At 42.3% G+C, this 20,789-nt stretch overlaps 1 protein-coding gene across 4 annotated transcripts in view; it reads left to right on the top strand.

Annotated features, from left to right (window-relative positions):
* The window catches only part of LOC133540699 (transcription factor SOX-6-like), a 213,816-nt gene that overhangs the window by 132,989 nt on the left and 60,038 nt on the right, over positions 1 to 20,789 (top strand). For 3 of the 4 annotated variants that reach the window (XM_061883555.1, XM_061883544.1, XM_061883527.1), the window contains one exon: positions 15,743 to 15,866. In XM_061883555.1, the coding sequence (XP_061739539.1) occupies positions 15,743 to 15,866 (124 nt within the window). The remainder of the gene's footprint in view (positions 1 to 15,742; positions 15,867 to 20,789) is intronic. The other variant, XM_061883536.1, reaches the window with a different exon arrangement.

Below are 20,789 nucleotides of genomic sequence, written 5' to 3'. Positions count from 1 at the left end.
GACAATTACCTTTCAGTATGTGCTTTGACTGTCATCTAGTGTCTACTTTTATGTCTGTGTGACATAAAATGAGGACAACATCTATACATTATTTGTTTTCCAATTATTGTTAAAATCCTGTGTTTTTTTAAGTTAAGGTTACAAAATAAACACTTACGAAATTGATAACAAACTGATAATTACATTAAAATCCCAAAATGATTCAATGATATTGAAAAAAAGCTTTCAAACATCACAATTTTTGCTGCATCTTTATGAAGAAGCTGCTGCTAATTCAAGAATTTCAGGCTGCAGCTATCACAAAAAAACCCTTGAGGGACTTATTACTTGTACCTCACACCTGTTAAGGATTTTTTGCAAAACAAGGGGCAAAATGTCAAGATGTTTTTGAGAAGCTGCCACAGATCCTTTCACTTCAGCAGTGGACTATGCATTGAAAATAAATACATACTTCACACTGCATACAACTTGGAAAAATCATAACATATCTAGCAAGCAATCTCCTTTGAAGTACCATAAACACTACTGAGTACAGGGATCATTGACTTCATGAAGAGTCCTTCACTAGTGCTCAGTGAGCATGTCACTTTTAGTGGCCCTTACTTTGGTCACTCACGTCTTTAAAGGCAACAAGCACCTGAATTTGTATCTTGACACATAGTTTCTAGAGCGATATGAGGGGAGTAGTCCTCAATTTTAATTTCTAGCACTTGAATTGAAATGCATACCAAATAATTATCTTTCAAGGCCAAGTGTGAGCCACTGGTCATAAAATAAAATAATAAAAATATAAAATATTTCTGGTAAACAAATTCCTATGCCCTTTGGCCTCTGCTCATCACACTCAGTAGACAGATCAAGACACAATAAAATAAACATTCTAAGCTGTTTTTTTTTAATTTCACAAGGCAAGGACTAGTCAGTGTTGTTTTTTTGCCATTTGGATTTCATTAAAAACTGCCTTGAAAAAAAGCCATTTTAATACATCACAGCTTCGCCTTAATTAGTTGTGTAAACAAGCTTCCAGCCTGTATGTCGCAGACCTTTAGCAAAGTGATGAGTGGTGTTGAGGGATCGGATTACTCTGCTGCTCGCTTGGAAAGCATTAAACGTTATTGAAGACCTCACTGGCCCAACAAAAAAATCGTTTTGTTTTAACGTTTGAGGAGGAAATTTTAAATAATGCACGGATCTTGCTGGAGTCATCGTATTGATGAAGCACCTGATCATATCAGGGAGAATCGTAAACTATCCAAAACAGTCAAAAACACAGGCACCGCAACCTGAGATTGTTGTTGACAAGCTAAATATATGCTTTCAAGATTTCTCCTTTTCTCTTCTGTGGATCGAAGAGAATCTGACAGAAGTGAGCCGTTCCTTAGCATTAGTTCAAGAGGTTGCCAACAAGGCAGTTTAATCAAGTCGCTGCTCTTTGAATAGCTAGCGCTCTCTTCATCCTGTTTTACTTTTCTTACAAGAAAGGCAGAAAGATTAGTCTTTGTATTTTTGGATTACAATGTCACTTGTTTTAGAGATAGCAGATGTTTCGATTGCAATGTGAGGGGGCTTATTGAAAATGTCAGCTCACAGCTTTGTGTGCGTTTTCCCTCAGCTTGCTTGTTTTCTTCACTCAGTCTATCCCTGTGGTTGGCACTAATTCAATCCTACCATGAGATTAGCTCTGAATTGATTTAGTGGAGAGTTGTTGAGGACTTTATGCCACGCATGTGACAAATACACACACACATATATATATATATATATATATATATATATATATATATATATATTAGCACAGGAGGATTTGGCCTTAGAGGGGACCTGTTATGCAAAACCAATTTATTTTAACCTATTAATACCTGTTTTTGTGTATTTGGGATCTGCATAAATCCTGAACATTTGAAGTCAAACCATGGAGGTATGGTGGATTTATGTATAAAACTATAAATCTTGCCTTCCTTCATACTTCCTCTAAACGAGCCATTTGAAATTGGTTCGGTCCTGCAAAGTTTCTGACCTGTGAAGTCAGTGGATTATCCATATATGGTATATATTTACCCAAAGTTCTCTGCGTGAGTCAGCCATTGTAGTTTCATCAATAAGTTCCTACTTTGTTTATATCCTCGCTATGTGGGGCAGATTGACTTGTACATGCACATGCATCTTCTGCTGTTGCCATTTCTAATACAAAGTAGTATGTAGTTCTAATTTATATCTGTCAGTAGACTTCATGTGTAAGCGCTAAAAACTACAACATGGCAGAGGGGAAGAAGATGCAGTTGAAGTGGAGGGACACAAAAAAGACATCATGAAGATGGCTTGAAAATAATATGTAAAACATAATCAATGCAAATGTTGACCAAATACATACCAATTACATGGTATGTAAACCACAAGGAAGTGTTTTGAATTACAAAAAACATATTTATATGACCCCTTTAAGTGAACTAACTTAATGAATAAATGCAAAGTTAAGATAAAATGACCAAACTGTTGTGGTCCTTGTATTTTGCTTTGCCTTGGCATCACTCCCGCATATTTAGCAGTAGTCCTCTCTGTGTGACTTCTTATTTCACAAGAACAGACAACAGTTGCATGTGCATACCCACATTCACCACAACAAGGACTAACACACTGTTACAAACATCAAGAGAATAAATTGTAGCTCAAAGGTCAGGCTGAACTTTATCTTCACAAACAGCCGGGAGAAAGCAGATGAAACAGTGGAACACTTTTAATCACAATGTTATGAATAGTACCGCTCTTTTTCAGTAAAAATGTTGATAGGACAACACTATAGGTTACAAACGTCAGGTGGTATTCTTCTGCCAACTGTGGCTAGTTCTCGCCATTGTCAAATGATTTAATTTCACCCATCTTCCTCTCCATACACATCCCTTTGTGGTTGTAGCGTATCAAAACTTCTAGTGTCCCATTTGAACTTTCTACCCTGATACAGTATATGTATGTGAAGACGGTGAAGATGAAAGAAAAAAAAGGTCATTGCATTGATCCTGTGGGCGCACAACAAATTTTAAAGGCTTTTTTGTGTCATAAACTGTCTTTCATGGTGGAAGTAAACAGCAGAGAACATTTTGTTTCATGATATGAATAAAAAGGCTAGTTACGTATGAGCAGACGCACACAATCTTTGTACTATTTTATTGTATTTGAATCAGCCAAATGATGTAATATTAATGTTTATTACTCGACCCTCTGCCCAAGTGCAGATGGAATAGGCACCAGCCCCCCAAGACCTCGAGAGGGACAAGCGGTAGGAAAATGGTTGGATGGATTTCATAGCATAGTCATTAAGAAGCAGTGACAATATGTTGTAATGCAATTGTTACAAGAACATGCTCTTATAATTATGGTAATATTCCTACTCTATTATCTTCAAATGGAATATGCATTTCATTCAATGCAAGTTAAGTAATTCCTTTCTCCCTAGTTGCCAATTTAATGGGACAAAGGCTTCAAAAAACTATATTATGGTAAATATTCTAAACCGGTCGGATTAGTTTAAATAAACAAGGCTGCATGGTAATTACACAAAGATAATAGGGATAATGTGTGTGTTCTCACATGCTTTTGTTGTCTCCTAGGCAGAATGATCATTTCAGTGTGAGAAAAAAAAAAGCTGAAAAATAGACATTGTTAAAAGAGAATGCACGAGTCGCCCAATTAGCACAGATTGGAACTGTTAGCATCATATTAAGAGAATAACAGCACAGGGCGAATGAGAATATGTTTGTGTTTGTGTGTGCGTGTGTGTGTGAGCCTGTTGTTGTGTGTTGATGATGATGTGCTTTCTCTTGTGTGGAGAAAGCCTGCCAGTAGGATTATGTGGTGGCATTAACAGCCTAGTCAGACACACTTGGCCTTCACCCAGGGAGGCTCAGTCCAGCCCGTTCAACCCCCATTTAAGGAGACTGTTAGCTGATGAAGATGTGCGCATGCAAGACTGAAGATAAAAGAAAACCATGACCTGACTCATTAGCCCCTGTGATTTAATATATTGACACTTGGATACAAACAATTCCCTTTAGTGGACCCTACTGTCGGAGTAGGGATCAATTTAATTAGTTATGAAATGTGACTTCTTGTCTGGAAGCAGAATAAATGCTGATGGTATATAGTCGTGTGCAAATTGAACAATAAAGCCATCCTCACACTGTTAAAGGCCTACTGAAATGAGATTTTACGGCGATAGCAGGTCCAGTCTATGTGTCATACTTGATCATTTCGCGATATTGCCATATTTTTGCTGAAAGGATTTAGTAGAGAACATCCACGAAAAGGTTCGCTACTATTGGTCGCTAATAAAAAAGCCTTGCCTGTACCGGAAATAGCAGACGATGTGCGCGTGACATCACGGGTTGTAGGGCTCCTCACATCCTCATATTGTTTATAATCATAGCCACCAGTAGCAAGAGCGATTCGGACCGTGAAAGCAAAGATTTCCCCATTAATTTGAGAAAGATTTGTGGATGAGGAAAGTTAGAGTGAAGCACTACAAAAAGAAAAAAAAAGACGACGGCAGTGGGAGCGATTTAGATGTTATTAAACACATTTACTAGGATAATTCTGGGAAATCCCTTATCTGCTTATTGTGCTACTAGTGCTTTAGTGAGATTATAAAGTCATACCTGAAAGTTGGAGGGCTGTGGTGACCGCCAGTGTCTCTGAGGGAAGCCATATGGAGGAGCCAAGAAAGTCACAGCTGCCTTTTTGACAGCTGCTGCAGGAGGACGCAAACTCCACTCAAGCCCCCGGTAAAAGCCGACTTAATATCACAATTTTCTCATCCAAAAAGTTGCTGGTTGACATTTGGTAGAGAAACATGTTCGCTTGACCGCTCTGTTCCATATTAAAGCTTCACAATAAACAAAGAAACACTGGCTGTGTTTTGGTTGCTAAAGGCAGCTGCAATCCACCGCTTTCCACCAACAGAATTCTTCTTTCTAGTCTCCATTATTAACTGAACAAATTGCAAAAGATTCAGCAACACAGATGTCCAAAATACTGTGTAGTTATGCAATTAAAGCAGACGACTTTTAGCCGTGAGTGGTGCTGGGCTAAAATGTCCGCTCCAACCAATAACGTCACAAGCACGCGTCAACATAAGCGTCATCATTCCGCGACGTTTTCAACAGGACACCTCGCGGGAAATTTAAAATTGCAATTTAGTAAACCAAACCGGCCGTGTTGGCATGTGTTGCAATGTTAAGATTTCATGTTTGATGTATAAACTATCAGACTGCGTGGTCGGTAGGAGTGGGTTTCAGTAGGCTTTTAAGACTTATTCATGTGCAAAAAAAAAGGTGGACCAGATACAATCTCTGTAATATTCACTAAGTGAGGCTTGGCAAACAACACAGCCTAGTTTTAACCCTAATTATGTGCTAACACTCATGTTTGTTGCATGAATATAAACAGAGAGTCTGTTTCTTTCTCTTGCATGAATAGTGAAATACAATCAATATGCATGATAAGGTGTGGCACTTATTAGGTGCTCCTGAGCTCTCTAAAGGCAAGAGTCTAGGTAAACACACGCTCATTATTGTTGTGAATCACACAATAAAAGGCATGCTTTGTATTCAGGCACCGCAGCAGTTTAAGCAACGATAATTATGAGCCTCCATTTGAGAGGTGCCACATGAACGACTGTAATGTGTGAAATCACACCTGTGGGTCTACTTGAAATAAGTCACCTGAGGGGTTTGTAACAGATCTGGAGAGGGTCTTGTTTAGCAAGTCATAACAATCATCAATCACATCAGCATTAAGAAACCAGTCCTAAATGGTGATAATGCATACTTGGCGTGCACGTACAAATAATTAAGTGTATTAATGTTCTGCCTTTCAGTTACAATGAGGCACCTGTTTTCTTAGGCCAGGAGTAGGCTGCCTTCAGTTGAGGGAGAACACATCCTGCAGTGTGGAGCTGATTTGGTTTCGCCCTACAGTATGCATAACCCGTGCTTTCTCAACTAATGTTGTGCAAACTGTTTTGTCTTTGCATTGGCTTACATGCCCATCGTCTTCAGCAGTGGCTACACTCACACATGGAGAATGCTTTGCATTAATAGAATCCACTGTGTACGGGGGGGGGCGCCAGCAGCTTGAAGGGGGCGTGTGTTTTCTTAGGGCTGGGGGTGGCAAAGCAAAGCATTCAGCCCATCGCCAACGTAAGAAAGGAGCTTCTTGTTTTGGGGAGGAGAGTCTAAGCATTCCCCGATGGAACACAGTGAATGGGCTATTTTTCCCTGCAAAGTCTTCCATAGGAAAGAATTGTATGAATTTAATTTGTTGGTCTTTATTCATTAATTACTTTTCAAAGGGATTCTATTATACATAGCCAACTTTTCTTACCTGTTGGCGCCTGTTTTTGTGTATCGGGGAATCCCATAAGTTACGAAAATGGGAAGTCAAAATCATGGCTTAAATATTTATAAACAAATCTTGCCTTCTTCCAAACTTGCTCCAAATGAGCCATTTAAAATTGTAGACTTAAGTTACGCATGTTCCCTTGGTTACGTCAGCGGATATCTCTGTGTATGGTAGAGGTTTAATAGCGCGAGTCCGCCATTTTTATGCAGTTGTAGTCCGACGATTAATTTTTCTCTATCTCCCCGTTGTGGGGCAGACTGGCTAGTACATGCTCATGCATGCTAAAATCTTCTGCTGTTGGATTAGATTAGATAGTACTTTATTTTTTCCTTAAGGAAAATTTGAATTTTCCGCACAATCCCATTCAAGATCAGAAAAACATTACCGGGAGACAGAACCGGATCGCTAATAAAAATCGGCCTATAGTTCTAACGTGTATCCGTCAGTATACTTGATATAGTACATAGGTCGGCAACCCGCGGCTCCGGAGACGCATTCGACTCTTTGGCAACTCTGATGCGGCTCAGCTGCACAATCGCCGACCCCCCAGATTGTTGCGGGGAGATTCCGGAATTCAATGCCTCTCCCGGACATCACCAGGAGTCAACTTTCTCCAATTTTCACTCGGACTACAATATTACGGGCGTGCCGTGATGATATTACTCTTAACGTCCTCTTGAACGTCATTGCGATCGCCATTCACGGAATGCTATTTGCGTGCCAACCGGACACATGCATTTCGCTGCATCTATCGGCTCATGTATGAGATTGCAAGGTATACTGGGTGACACAGACTACATTGACGGTTGTGATATAAACAACTTTAACACTCCTACTAATATGCGCCACATTGTGAACCCACACAAAAGAAGAATGACAAACACATTTCAGGAGAAAATCCTCGCAGTAACACAAATGCGCCAAATGCGGCCCGTTAAGCTTTTCAATCCGGCCCGCTTGACATTCCCAAATATATTTTTTTAGATCTTTAAGATGGGAAATGTAGCTGCCATTTTGATGTACAGTGATGTTTTCAAATGACCGTAAGTCTTGAACTATACAAAGTATTTCAATGGTTGGAATCTGTGCTTTTGCATGATATACTAATTACTATGGTAATCTAATTAGTTACTATGGTCATCTAAGTCACAGCAGCTCAGATGAGGCACCAAGCAGTGTGGGTTGAGAGCGTTTCCACAGAGGCCAGTCTAAAATGTGGCTGTCAGGGACAGATGCGGAAGGAGATTTTTACAATAAAGTTCTAAAGCTTAGTGATATATCAGCTATATCAAATTGTAGGTGAGTTTTTTTTACCCTTTGCGATCATATTTTGCTGTGTTTGTTGCATTTTTGTTGCGCTTTGCCGATGAAAAGGAGTGTGATGTTCATATGTTGTCAATATTCAGTGTTTTATTGATCATAGTTAATATTGTAAATCTCTCATTCTTTGATTTCATGTACATTCTGGGTGTCTCATTCAGTAAAAAATTGCAAAATTCCATTGTGTTTTTTAAGGTGGTCTGTCACAACGTTTTTAGCATTCAATCAGACATTATTGTGTGAATTTTTTAGTGTTCCTACAAGGAACACATTTTTTTCTCAAAATTTGGCCCCCGAGGCAAAATTATTGCCCAGGCCTGGTTTAAAATGTAGAAAAAAAACAATCCTGATGATACACCTTTAAAAAAGATGCAGACTTTACCAGTTTTGTTTAGAGTTGAGTCTACAGTTGAGTACATTTTGGCTTTCCATTGTTATCAGTAGCAAAATATTCAATCCGTCCAGTCCCATTTTTCAATCATCCTTTTGTTGGGTTACAGGCTCTTTTGAAGTTCTCCTCCCCATGTTGATATCACTTAGCTGTAGCTTCCCATGTGAATAATCCATGTCAAATGTTCTTTAAAATCTTTCTGCACCCCGACAATGATAGTCCAGGGCACATCCACAGAGTGTGAATGTGTGTGCACGATAATGATGCAAGCCTCAGAGCCACTCGTGGGTTTGTTTGTCTCCTCGCTCTTTCTCGTCATTAGAAATGCTGTTTGAGGGGGGTCCCTGTGGATATGCCTTGTTCCGTGCAAACCTTTATTTCATGGCGAGACCTTGAAGGGATATTAATTCAGGAACTCTCATCTCCTTCGCAAATCTAACATTGAAATTTAATGTTAAAATGGTATTTATTATAAAGGGTAAAGTACAAAAATATGTGTGTCAGTGTGCACATCAATGGCATGTGTTGTATTTGAGTGATAGACTGATCAAAACATTTCCTTGGACCGAGTGTGCTATGTGTATATGTACGATGCTTCATCACATAAACATGCATTAAATCAAAGCAGAGTGCAGAGATGCCATTTGGTGTTTATGAGCAAACACAAACCAACTGTTTTACTCAGAATTTAGTAGTGCGATGGGAAGGAGTGGAAGGATTTCGGGTCGAGTGTGTGTGTGTGTGGCAGGCGCGTCGGGTTAGTCTACCCTGCCTTCAAGCTCCCTGCCGACGTAATACAGACTTATTGAAATGGCTGTTTTCCAAGATTGCTTGTTGCACTGTGTAAGGAATTAGCGCAACAAGAAGTCATCTATTGGTTGTTCCCTCTGAATGGCCTGACCTTACTACTCTCAAAATGTGTAGAGTTGCTGCACTTTATCCTGAGCAGTCCTTGGCATGTTATACAGAGGCGTGACTGATGTGCAAGCTATACACTGAAACCTGAGCAAAGATTATCTGCTCAGCACCCCAAACTGTTTGGTAAAAACATCATGGTGCTTGTTTACCAGTGATATATGACTTCAAATGTCACATGGCCACATAAAGTGTCAGACTCTAATGCTTGATTTAGAGGCAGAGATCTGGAGCATCAAGCATCTATCTGTAAACACTATTGTAGAGGGTGACTTCCATGTGAGACCTTAGTAAATAAGCAATCATCAGCTGTCTGGGAGGTGACCTGTAGTCAACGACTGAGTTCCAGGAGCTGTCGATGGGTCAAATTGTAACACAGATTTCAACATTTTCTTCTGGTTAGACCTCAGTGTAGTGTGCACAGTGGTGAGTGTTAAACATGTCCTGCTGTCTGGTGACTTATGCTGCAGCTACTGTCGCTGGGGTTACCCCAGACAGCTCCCAATGATCACTTTCTGTTTAAATGGATCACAAAAAGGTGATTTCTTCTCACTCACAGTGTTTGCAGACATTCCTCCCACAAATATGTGAAAAAGAACATGATTAGAGTAGATATGACAGCTAATAACATTGGAATGAATGCATCAAAGCTAGTCTTACTAATATATTTTTTTGTGATTTTAATAATTTTTTTTAATGATTCATGTAAAATGACATCAACATCATGAGGTGCCTCCTTATCTTTGTTTTGTAAAAGTTCCACATTCTCTCAGTCTACTTGAGGCAAATCGATTCGGATAATATCCAACATAAGCTACTGTGTGAAAGATGTGTTTCAGAGTGTCAAGTAGCAATTCGTCAGGATATTAGACGCAGCAAGTCTTTGCAAGCTAATGACCATGAAACATTGGGGTTAAAGAGGCAGGAGTTTTTCTTACAGCTTCTTTATCTTGTTAACACTCAATGATTCTGACAGTAAAAGCAACACCTCCTCTTGTGGTGCTTTTCAATTCACAGTCCATACAGAAGCCAGTGTGGCTCAGTGCATGGATGTTCAGGGATAAGGGCAAGGGAGGGTCCTAAAGCCCCCTGGGTTCTTTGAAGAATCTTCAGCAGACAGTCGGGAAAATGGGTGCAGACAGGAGGCCTGGGCCAATCTTGTACATCTCCATTTGCTCTCAGTATCTGCGAGAGGCATGTGCTCATGTGGCTCACTGTTGCTGTATAAAATATTACTTTATTAACACAGTACATTAACACATTTTTTGTACAACATTTAAGGTATAATGCAAAGAAATTTCATTCTTATTTGTACTGTAAAGTTCAAATTTGAATGACAAAAAAAGGAAGTCTAAGTCTAAGTATACATGTATGTAAGGAACTATACAAGTACAGGTATATATTATAACCAATTTCACAAAGCTTCACAGATGTACCCACGTCCTGTGACATCACGCACTTCGAGTGGATAGTCCGGCTCCTGCCAAATATGTTACATTCTCCAGCTCCTCAGTTATTCTTTCTAAGTTCATTTAGGCTAGTAAAAATAGCCTTCAGAGTTATGTTTATGTTTAAAATAGCATCAAAGATTAAAAAGTAAAACATTAAACTCAATGTGTCATTAAAAAAATCACCACAATAATTAATTACGCTGCAAACATTCTGGCATGACAGATTGTGTCAATTGGGCATTTTCATAAAGGCGTTTTTTTTTATAATATATATAAACAAAATATTATTAACATACAGTATCTCCTTTGTCTGTGATGAGGTGGCGACTTGTCCAGGGTGTACCCTGTCTTCCGCCCGATTGCAACTAGGATGGGCTCCAGCCGCGTCGGAACCCTAAAAGGGACAAGCGGTAGAAAATGAATGAATGGATAGATGGAGTATCTCCTTTTCTAGCATTATTGGTTTCATTGTCAATGCACCGCAGGACTGCTTCTAAAGTGCCCATAAAAAGTGGTTCATGCCTGCTGCATGTTTGAAAACAATACACGACAGGTAGGAGGAGCGTGTTAACATGATGTGCAGTAAATGCCGTGGTAAAAGCCCCGTATAGTACACGCAAAAACCCCACTTAAATACGTTTGAATGACGGTCTGCACGAGGTATCAATTGCACCTGCTGTCTTAGGAAATCTCACGCAACAGTCCCACCAATAGTACACGCCACTTTATTGCTTGCACAAACTGTTCGGGCGTGGGATTTGGATTTTAGTAGATCAGGCCCTAAATCTGGAAAGTTGTGAATGTACTAATTAAAATTAATGCTGTCAAACAATTAAAACCTTTAGTGTTTGATTTATTAGGATCTGTAATTAATTTATTTAATTGATCCTTTTTCTAATCTTACCTAAGGAAAATGAGAAAAGCCCTCACCTTGAGGTATTTTTAATTTAAATTCACTACATCATTATAAATACAGATATATAACAAAATAAAGTAGCTTTATAAAGTAATTTGTTGTTTTTGAACAAATACAGTCAGTTCTATTTGCTAAAATAAAACATCAGGTCCATATAAAGTGCTGAAGTTAAAACATCAAAACACTTACTTGATTAAGAATAATTGAATGTTTAACTTGTTTGCTTTCCCTCCAATCCAGATAACTTAAAAATACACAAAAAAAATCTCATTAATCACAGTGATAAAATAGTGTAGCAATAATCGTTTAAAAGAACCAATGTCACTAATAAATAATTCTATTTGTTACAATTACATGGTACTTTTTTTTAAAAGAATCAATGGAAATGACATGCACCTGGGGATAGGTTGATTGGCAACACTAAATTGGCCCTAGTGTGTGAATGTGAGTGTGAATGTTGTCCTAAAGTTTATTGTGAACATTTTACACTATTTGTTAGATATAATTGATCCTATCCCCAGTATTTAAAGCCGCTAACACTAGTGACCATGAATTGATTAACGTGGACCCCGACTTAAACAAGTTGAAAAACTTATTCGGGTGTTACCATTTAGTGGTCAATTGTAGGGATAATGTACTGAACTGTGCGATCTACTAATAAAAGAATCAATCAATCAATCAATCAAAAGACAGAGTATGTGCCGTGACTACATGTCTTTGTGCTGCATGGCGGTAGTGGTGGTGCTGTCAGTCAAGCACAAGAAGACAACTCGCAGGTATACAGAGCGCGTAATGTTAAAGACAAAAAAATTGATTAACGCAAATAAAATAACAATGAATTAAATAAGACTGTAATTAACGCAATTATTTTACACCCCTAACCATACATTATCTTATTGCACACTCTCCTGACTTGATTAACAACTAGACAAGATTTCAATACGGTCCTTGTTATGTTTGCCCACAATTACGTACAAGTGGCTTCTGTTCATCAAACACTCAGTTGCATCTCCCGTAAAGCCGAGCAGCTTGTGTGCTGGTCTGCTACAGACTTCATCGGGTCATCTGAACTGATGATATACTGTATGTTGAGAGAAGGAGGAGCATCCCAGGAAACCTCTGCTGGAGCGCATTCTGGCAGAGACGAGGGCCTCAGCCAAGTCTGTGTGACTGATCACTACAGATGCTCCTCTTCAAGTATTCAGAGTAGGATCCTCAGCGCTGGGTCTTGAGGGACAAACAATAGCACCTGTTCCTCATAAGATTGCCCACTCATAGTTCTTTAATGAAGTCTGGGGGCAGATGGTGTGAAATTACATTGTTTAGTTGTTAGCAATGCTAAGACAAAGATGAGGCGCCAGTACAATAATGCTGTTGAGTTTTAACGGAAAAAGGAACGCCGCCGTCCAAGTTGACATCTGCTGTGCTTTATTGTGTGGCTCCCTCAAATCATCTTGGCAACACATTTCATTGGCATATCTACTGTACCAAACTACACCAACTCACTACTTCTTCTCTTAATCATAACTCAGAAAAATGCTAGAATTTCTGCTGCCATGTGCAAGCAGGTAATTGACAGCCCAACTAATCTCCACTATTTGGTCCCACTTTGAGGCTCCTCTGAATTTGATTTGCCTGGCTGTGACTTGAGTTACTGCTTATTAAGTGTTAATACTATAAGCTTATTACTGAAAATCATGTCCATTCAAACTAAATGCATTTTTTTTTCCACCAGCGCACACATATACTCTCAGTTTTGGATGGGTAAATACTGAATATTTTGTGCCATATTTATGGTGTTAGTTGTTTAAGTTATTGTAAGAAAACAATGAAAAGTAATACAATGTGATATCCTACAATAAATTATGTTTGATGTTGCCATGCGAAAATGATCTTTGTTAGTTCCATCCATCATCTTCCGCTTATCCGAGGTTGGGTCGCAAGGGCAGCAGCCTAAGCAGGGAAGCCCAGACTTCCCTCTCCCCAGCCACTTCGTGTAGCTCTTCCCGGGGGATCCCGAGGCGTTCCCAGGCCAGCCGGGAGACATAGTCTTCCCAACGTGTCCTGGGTCTTCCCCGTGGCCTCCTACCGGTTGGACGTGCCCTAAACACCTCCCTAGGGATGCGTTCGGGTGGCATCCTGACCAGATGCCTGAGCCACCTCATCTGGCTCCTCTCGATGTGGAGGAGCAGCGGCTTTAGGTTGAGTTCCTCCCGGATGGCAGAGATTCTCACCCTATCGCTAAGGGAGAGCCCCGCCAGCCGGCGGAGGAAACTCATTTCGGCCGCTTGTACCCGTGATCTTATCCTTTCGGTCATGACCCAAAGCTCATGACCATAAGTGAGGATGGGAACGTAGATCGACCGGTAAATTGAGAGCTTTGCCTTCCGGCTCAGCTCCTTCTTCACCACAACGGATCGATACAACGTCCGCATTACTCTTCCCCCACTCGTGAACAAGACTCCTAGGTACTTGAACTCCTCCACCTGGGGCAGGGTCTCCTCCCCAACCCGGAGATGGCACTACACCCTTTTCCGGGCGAGAACCATGGACTCGGACTTGGAGGTGCTGATTCTCATTCCGGTCGCTTCACACTCGGCTGCGAACCGATCCAGTTAACAGATCCTTGTTAGTTGTTCCAAAAAAAATAAATAAATAAATAAAAATCAGCTATTTGTATAAAAAATGAAACACCATGTTTTTGAGCCACAGTTAGATGGTTGTGTGTCATAACAGAATGATGTAACTTTAGTTTCTTATTATTATTTTGTTTATTATTTCCATTTCCAAATCGGGCTCCAAAGTGCACACCTTGAGTGATATTGTCTACTCTCTATAATAAGCAGTATCAATAAATAACGGCAATAACTAAATGACAGGAACCTATTTTTAACCGCTTTTTTATTGTAGTTTCATATTTCTGTTCATCTAATTTGATTAGTAATATGATAGTTATCTCTATGAAAGGATTGCACAAGCAAGAACTTGAGGTGCTGACATTTTTTTGGTATATTTTCAACTGTTATACCTAGTTCCTATTTGAAGAACTTTCAGTAGCAGAGCCCATCTGGCTTGAGTGTCCAAACAGCCAGACAGAGAAATCTGTGTTCCCCAGTGTGTCCCAACCTGTCACTGGCCTCAAGTTATGTTATGACATTAATTATTGTGTTTTTCCATATGTTCCAAAAAAGTGAGGCAAGCATCCATTGCTCAGCCTTTCAGCTTGGAAACATGTAGCAGAATTATTTGTAAAATATTTTGCATGTTCTGTATCTTATTTTCTTGCACCTCTGGAAAAGCTCATTGTTTTTCCCCTTATCGTGGAGCTCTGCACCTCTGGATGGATTAATGTATTTGTTTTGAGTTGGTGTGAAGTGTGAGAGAAATAGGATCGACTGTTAAGCGGGAGTTGCATTGGCGGTAAAAAGCGGGACTCTTTGCTAACCACAGTCAGAAAAAGGGTGGAAGTTGCTGCTGTGAGCACGCTGATTTCATGCCCCAATGCAGCGGCAATAATTGCACCCAGACCATTTTTTTTTTATTGCAAGTTGATTTTAAAGAGGGTTGAATGGTGAAGCATTCTGTAAAGTGTTTATTTTAGGGAATGACCTTTATTAACCTTTTTTCCAGGCAGGTTCCCCTGAGGATGCCTGGCCTGATGCTAGATTAACCCTTGCAGGCCCATGGTAGCAAGGCTGCACCCCGTCAAAGATATTCAGGAAGCAGAGAGTGACAGTAAGATTGGACCTTGCTGCATGTGTGCCAACCCCCACACAGCAGTTTGGAGACATAAGCTGCTCACCCACCCTTGACGCAAGAGGGGAATTTGTGTTGCTTTTCCCTGTAGGGAAGTCAGCAAATGACTGGCTGGTGAAAGTTAATACGAGACTGCAACAGACAAGGCAGAAAGTAAAATGAAATATATCAAGTGGCAGGACCCTTTTACCTGCCTGCTTCTTACCTCATGTTGTTGCAGAAGAATTACGAAAAGGTCCAAAAAACTTTCTATGGAGTGGGGTGCACCTAACAATCTCTTCTGTTGCTGTCAGGGAGCCGGTGGATGCTTCACACAACATTTACATTACTTTTCTGCTAAAGTCATGAAGGATGACGCTGGAACAATACGTGCAGACTTTGATGTTTTAAGACCAAACTGTTTTTTGGACTAAGGGCAGGCGTAGATCTGCCAGGTAGTGTGTGAGTACTCGAGGGTCCGCTATTTCCGCAGAGCTCCCTGTCAACACAAGTTAGGAAGACCTGTGATCTGGACTCCCCCCACCCTGAGTGTAATTTGTGTTTCAGTGTACCATGCCTTCGCTTAGGCCTCTCTCTGATCTCCGCACTCTATCTGTTCAGCAGGTCCAGGGTCACATGCCTCCGCTCATGATCCCCATTTTTCCACACGACCAACGTACTCTGGCAGCAGCCGCTGCCGCCCAGCAAGGCTTTCTCTTCCCTCCTGGAATGTCGTATAAGCCAGGTATGCTTTTCAATTCAAGCCATTTCCTCCCCCTTTTGCTTTTCTTACACATGTATCACGTGCTGACGATTGTTGCGTTTTTAATAAACGTAGATAACAAAAACTTGCTCTAAACTATAGATGGACGTCCGTGAATCTTTTAACAGATAAGGCAGCTAGGACACAGCCAGCTACGCCTGATGGGTTTTCCAATGAAAGAAAAAAAAAAGAGTCTTTTTACTGCATGCTACTTTTATGAAGAAAAAAAAATCATAGGACTACTATGCATTATGTGTAATGTAAGAAACAGGTTTTCTTGAGAACATAGCTGATAAAAAGCTTGAATGGCTTTAGAACCAAAAAAACTTTCTGAGCTGCCACCTTATCGTGGTAGAGGAGTTTGCGTGTCCCAATGAGGAGCTATGTTGTCCGGGGGCATAGGTAGGGTCTCCCAAGACAAGCAGGTCCTAGGTGAGGGATCAGACAAAGAGCAGCTCAAAGACCTTTATGAAAAGTACAACTCGAGGACGAGATTTCCCTCCCTGGACGCAGGTCACCGGGGCTCCCCTGTGAAGATAGGCCGGTAGGTGAAGCATGATGGCGAGCGCCTGGTGGCCAGGCCTGTCCCTATGGGGCCCGGCCGGGCTCAATCCAAGGAGGCAACGTGGGTCCCCCCCTCCAATGTGCTCACCACTCATTGGAGAGGTCATAGAGGTTGAGTGCAGTGTGAGCTGGGCGGACGCTGAAGGCAGGGAATTTGGCGGTCCAATCCTCGACTACATAAGCTAGCTCTTGGGACGTGGAACGTCAACTCACTGGGAGGGAATGAGCCTGAGCTGATGCGCAAGGTGGAGAAGTTCTGGCTAGATATAGTCGGACTCACTTTGGCGCACAGCAAGGGCTCTGGAACCATTTCTTTCAAGAGGAGCTGGACTCTTTTCCACTCTTGGGTTGCAAGCAATGAGAGGCGACGGGCTGTGGTGGCAATTATTGTTGCCCACTGGCTCAAAGCCCTGCACGTTGGACTTTAACCCAGTAGACGGGTAACTTCCGTCCGCTTTCGGGTGGGGGGGACTGGTCCTGAATGTTGTTTGTGCTAACGCACCAAACAGCAGTTCAGAGTAACCACTCTTTTTGGATTCCCTTGCCTCATGTTTTGGACACTCAGGTGAAGTGCGGGGTAGAGCTTTCTACCGATCACCACCTGGTGGTGAGCTGGCTCCGATGGTGGGGGAGGATGCCGGACAGACCTGGCAGGCCCATACGCATTGTGAGGGTCTGCTGGGAATGTTTAGCTGAGTCTCCTGTCAGAGAGAATTTCAACTCCCACCTGTCGAAGAACTTTGAAAATGTCACGAGGGAGGCACTGGATATTGAGTCCAAGTGGACCATGTTCCGTGCCTCTATTGTCGAGGCGGCTGATTGGAGCTGTGGCCGCAAGGTGGTTAGTGCCTCTCATGGGGATAATCCTAGAACCCGCTGGTAGACATCAGCATTGAGGGATGCCGTCAAGCTGAAGAAAGAGTCCTATTGGGTCCTTTTGGCTCATGGGACTCCAGAGGCAGCGGACAGGTACCGACAGGCCAAGCGAAGAGCGGCTTCAGCGGTCGCGGAGGCAAAAACTCTGACATGGGAGGAGTGTGGGGAAGCCATGGAAAACGACTTCCGGACGGCTTCGAAGCGATTCTGGTCCACCATCAGGGGGGGGAAAGCAGTGCACCTTCAACATTGTGTAAGATGAGGATGGTGTGCTGCTGACCTCTGCCGCGTCTGTTGTGGATCGGTGGAGGGAATACTTTGAATCCCTCCTCAATCCCACCAACACATCTGCCAATGAGGAAGCAGTGCCTGGGGAATCTGTGGTAGGCTCTATTTCTGGGGCTGAGGCAAAGTGGCAAAGTAAGATTTTCACTGTATGGCAAACTGCCTGTTTAACTGTGCATATGACAATAAAAATCTTGAATCTTGAGGTTCCCGAGGTAGTTAAAAAGCTCCGGGGGTGGATGAGGTCCGCCTGGAGCGGACATAGGGGCGGAACCTCTGGATTGGCGGACCCGGGTGGTGGTCCCTCTCTTTCAGAAGGGGATCCGGAGGGTGTGTTCCAACCATCGTGGGATCACACGCCTCAACCTTCCCGTTAAGGTCTTTTCAGGTGTACTGAAGAGGAGGCTACGCCAGATAGTCGAACCTCGGATCCAGGAGGAACAGTGTGTTTTTTTTCCTGGTCGTGGAACGGTAGACCAGCTCTATACTCTCGGCAGGGTCCCTGAGGGTGCATGGGAGTTTGCCCAACCAGTCTACATGTGCTTTGTGGACTTGGAGAAGGCATTCAACCATGTCCCTTGGGAAGTCTTGTGGGGAGTGCTCAGAGAGTATGGCGTATTGGACTGTTTGATTGTGGCGGTCCGCTCCCTGTATGATCAGTGTCAGAGCTTGGTCCGCATTGTAAGTAAGTCGGACCCGTTTCCAGTGAGGGTTGGACTCCGCCAAGGCTTCCTTTTGTCACTTATTCTGTTCATAACTTTTATGGACAGAATTTCTAGGCACAGTCAGGGCGTTGAATAATCCGGTTTGGTGGCTGCAGGATTAGGTCTCTGTTTTTTGCAGATGATGTGGTCTGGATGGCTTCAACTGGCCAGGAAATTCAACTGTCACTGGATCGGTTCGCAGCAGAGTGTGAAGCAACTGAGATGAGAATCAGCACCTCCATGTCCGAGTCCATGGTTCTCACCCGGGAAAGGTTGGAGTGGTGGTACGGCGTGGCGAAGTTGGTAGAGTGTTACTGGTTCAATCCCCACCTTCTACCACCCTAGTCACGTCCGTTGTGTCCTTGGGCAAGACACTTCACCCTTGCTCCTGATGGGTCCTGGATGACCGCCTTGCATGGCAGCTCCCACCGTCAGTGTGTGAATGTGTGTGTGAATGGGCGAATGTGGAAATACTGTCAAAGCGCTTTGGGCTCCCTAAAAAGGGGTAGAAAAGCGCTATACAAGTACAACCCATTTACCATTTTTATCACTTGCCATCTCCAAGTTGGGAAGGAGGTTTTGCCCCAAGTAGAGGAGTTCAAGTACTTAGGAGTCTTGCTCACGAGTGGGGGAAGAGTGGATTGTGAGATCAACAGGCTGATTGGTGCGGCGTCTTCTGTAATGCGGATTATGTATTGATCCTTTGTGATGAAGAAGAAGCTGAGCCGAAAGGCAAAGCTCTCAATCTACCGGTCGATTTACATTCCCATACTCACCTATGGTTATGAGCTTTGGGTTATGACCAAAAGGACAAAATCACGGGTACAAGCAGCGAAAATGGGTTTCCTCCGCCGGGTGGCGGGTCTCTACCTTACCTGTCATCCGGTAGGAGCTCAGAGTAAAGCCGCTGTTCCTCTACATCGAGAGCAGCCAGATGAGGTGGTTCGGGCATCTGCTCAGGATACCACCTGATCCCCTCCCTAGGGAAGTGTTTGGGGCACGTCCGACCGGCAGGAAGCCAAGGGGAAGACCCAGGACATGTTGGGAAGACTATGTCTCCCAGCTGGCCTGGGAACGCCTCGGGATCCCGTAGGAGCTGGACGAAGTGGCTGGGGAGGGGGAAGTCTAGGCTTCTCTGCTTAGTCTGCTGCCCCCGCGACCCAAACTCGGATAAGCGTGAGAAAATGGATTAATGGATATGCCGCTACTTTTTTCCCACACTTTGGACACTCTGCTTCATACAATGTTGTGGCTATTTATGAATCTTCACAGGCTGCCAGTAAACTTAGCCTTGTCACATCAGACCAAGGAAATTGCCAAACGGGTCACAGTGGACCAATGAAGTTGTTCACATTAAACCAATCATCCAATCATTCAGTCAGCCATTTAGCCTGTTATGCACTCACTCTCATCAAGACACAACTCAACCCCAAAGCCGAAAGCAATCTAGACGGCCATAGAAAAAGACGAACCGCCGCTGCACAGAACGCAAATCCACTACCACAAACGGATCCCAAAAGGCCGGACCGCTGCATGCCGAAGATGGCACAAACCCCAAGGCGACCCACCTGGAGACGAAAGTGAAAGCGAAAACAAGGCAGAAAATACGCCTGCAACTCCGACATTAAAGAAGGCAATCCCAATGCGCTGGAGGAGGACAAAGACCACACTCTCTGGTGGGCTATATACAGTGTTAAGAGGCACTGGCTTTTATTTAATGTGGGAATGAACACAAGCGCCTATGTAAATATTTCATGTCTTAATGTGTCCCTATGTGGCTAAAAGACATGTGCGGCCAATCAATATATGTACAAAATAAAATTAGTCCAACAATTGTGCGTTCTATAACCCTAAAATTAACAAAAGTAGTAACCTACATCATTGTGAAAATTAAATATGTACCTCCACGCAAAAAAAAAACATCAATATGTTATTTCCTCCTTCAGATCGATCTTGGGAGGGTTTGATAAGTCTATTCATTTGTAACAAACTATAACTGTCTAAAACTTGTATCTTTTCAGTCTTGACTAAAATGGTATATACAGAAAAAAGTGAGTTTGGGTTTATTGTAAAAGTGAACCAGAACATGGAAGATGACTGCTCTCAGCAAAGGGAAACCCAAGGAAGTCAGCAAGTTTGCAGCAGAACATTACAAGGTGTGAAAGTGCAGTTAATGAATTAACTATAAAACCACGGGAAGAAATGTCAGCTATTTTGGAACTATGAAGCCATGACAGCCTAAACAATGTGCCTGAGGGGGAGTATTTTACCAATGTGCTTTTTGCACATGGGATTGACATAGAACATGTTTTAGTTCAAATAACAGAAGCTATTATAGAATCATGGTCAGAGGTCGCCTTGTGTATGCTTGCTGCATAATGCATGACTTCATGAAGAAATAGCTAAGGGAGTCTGGAAATGACTGTTACAGGAGAGGTATTTCAAAAACATGTATTATTTCCCCCCTGTCCAATAC

Source organism: Nerophis ophidion, linkage group LG02, assembly GCF_033978795.1.
Source record: "Nerophis ophidion isolate RoL-2023_Sa linkage group LG02, RoL_Noph_v1.0, whole genome shotgun sequence".
Classification (NCBI taxonomy): domain Eukaryota; kingdom Metazoa; phylum Chordata; class Actinopteri; order Syngnathiformes; family Syngnathidae; genus Nerophis; species Nerophis ophidion.
The sequence above is the reverse complement of the archived record's forward strand: the minus strand, read 5'-3'. Positions and strand labels throughout refer to the sequence as shown.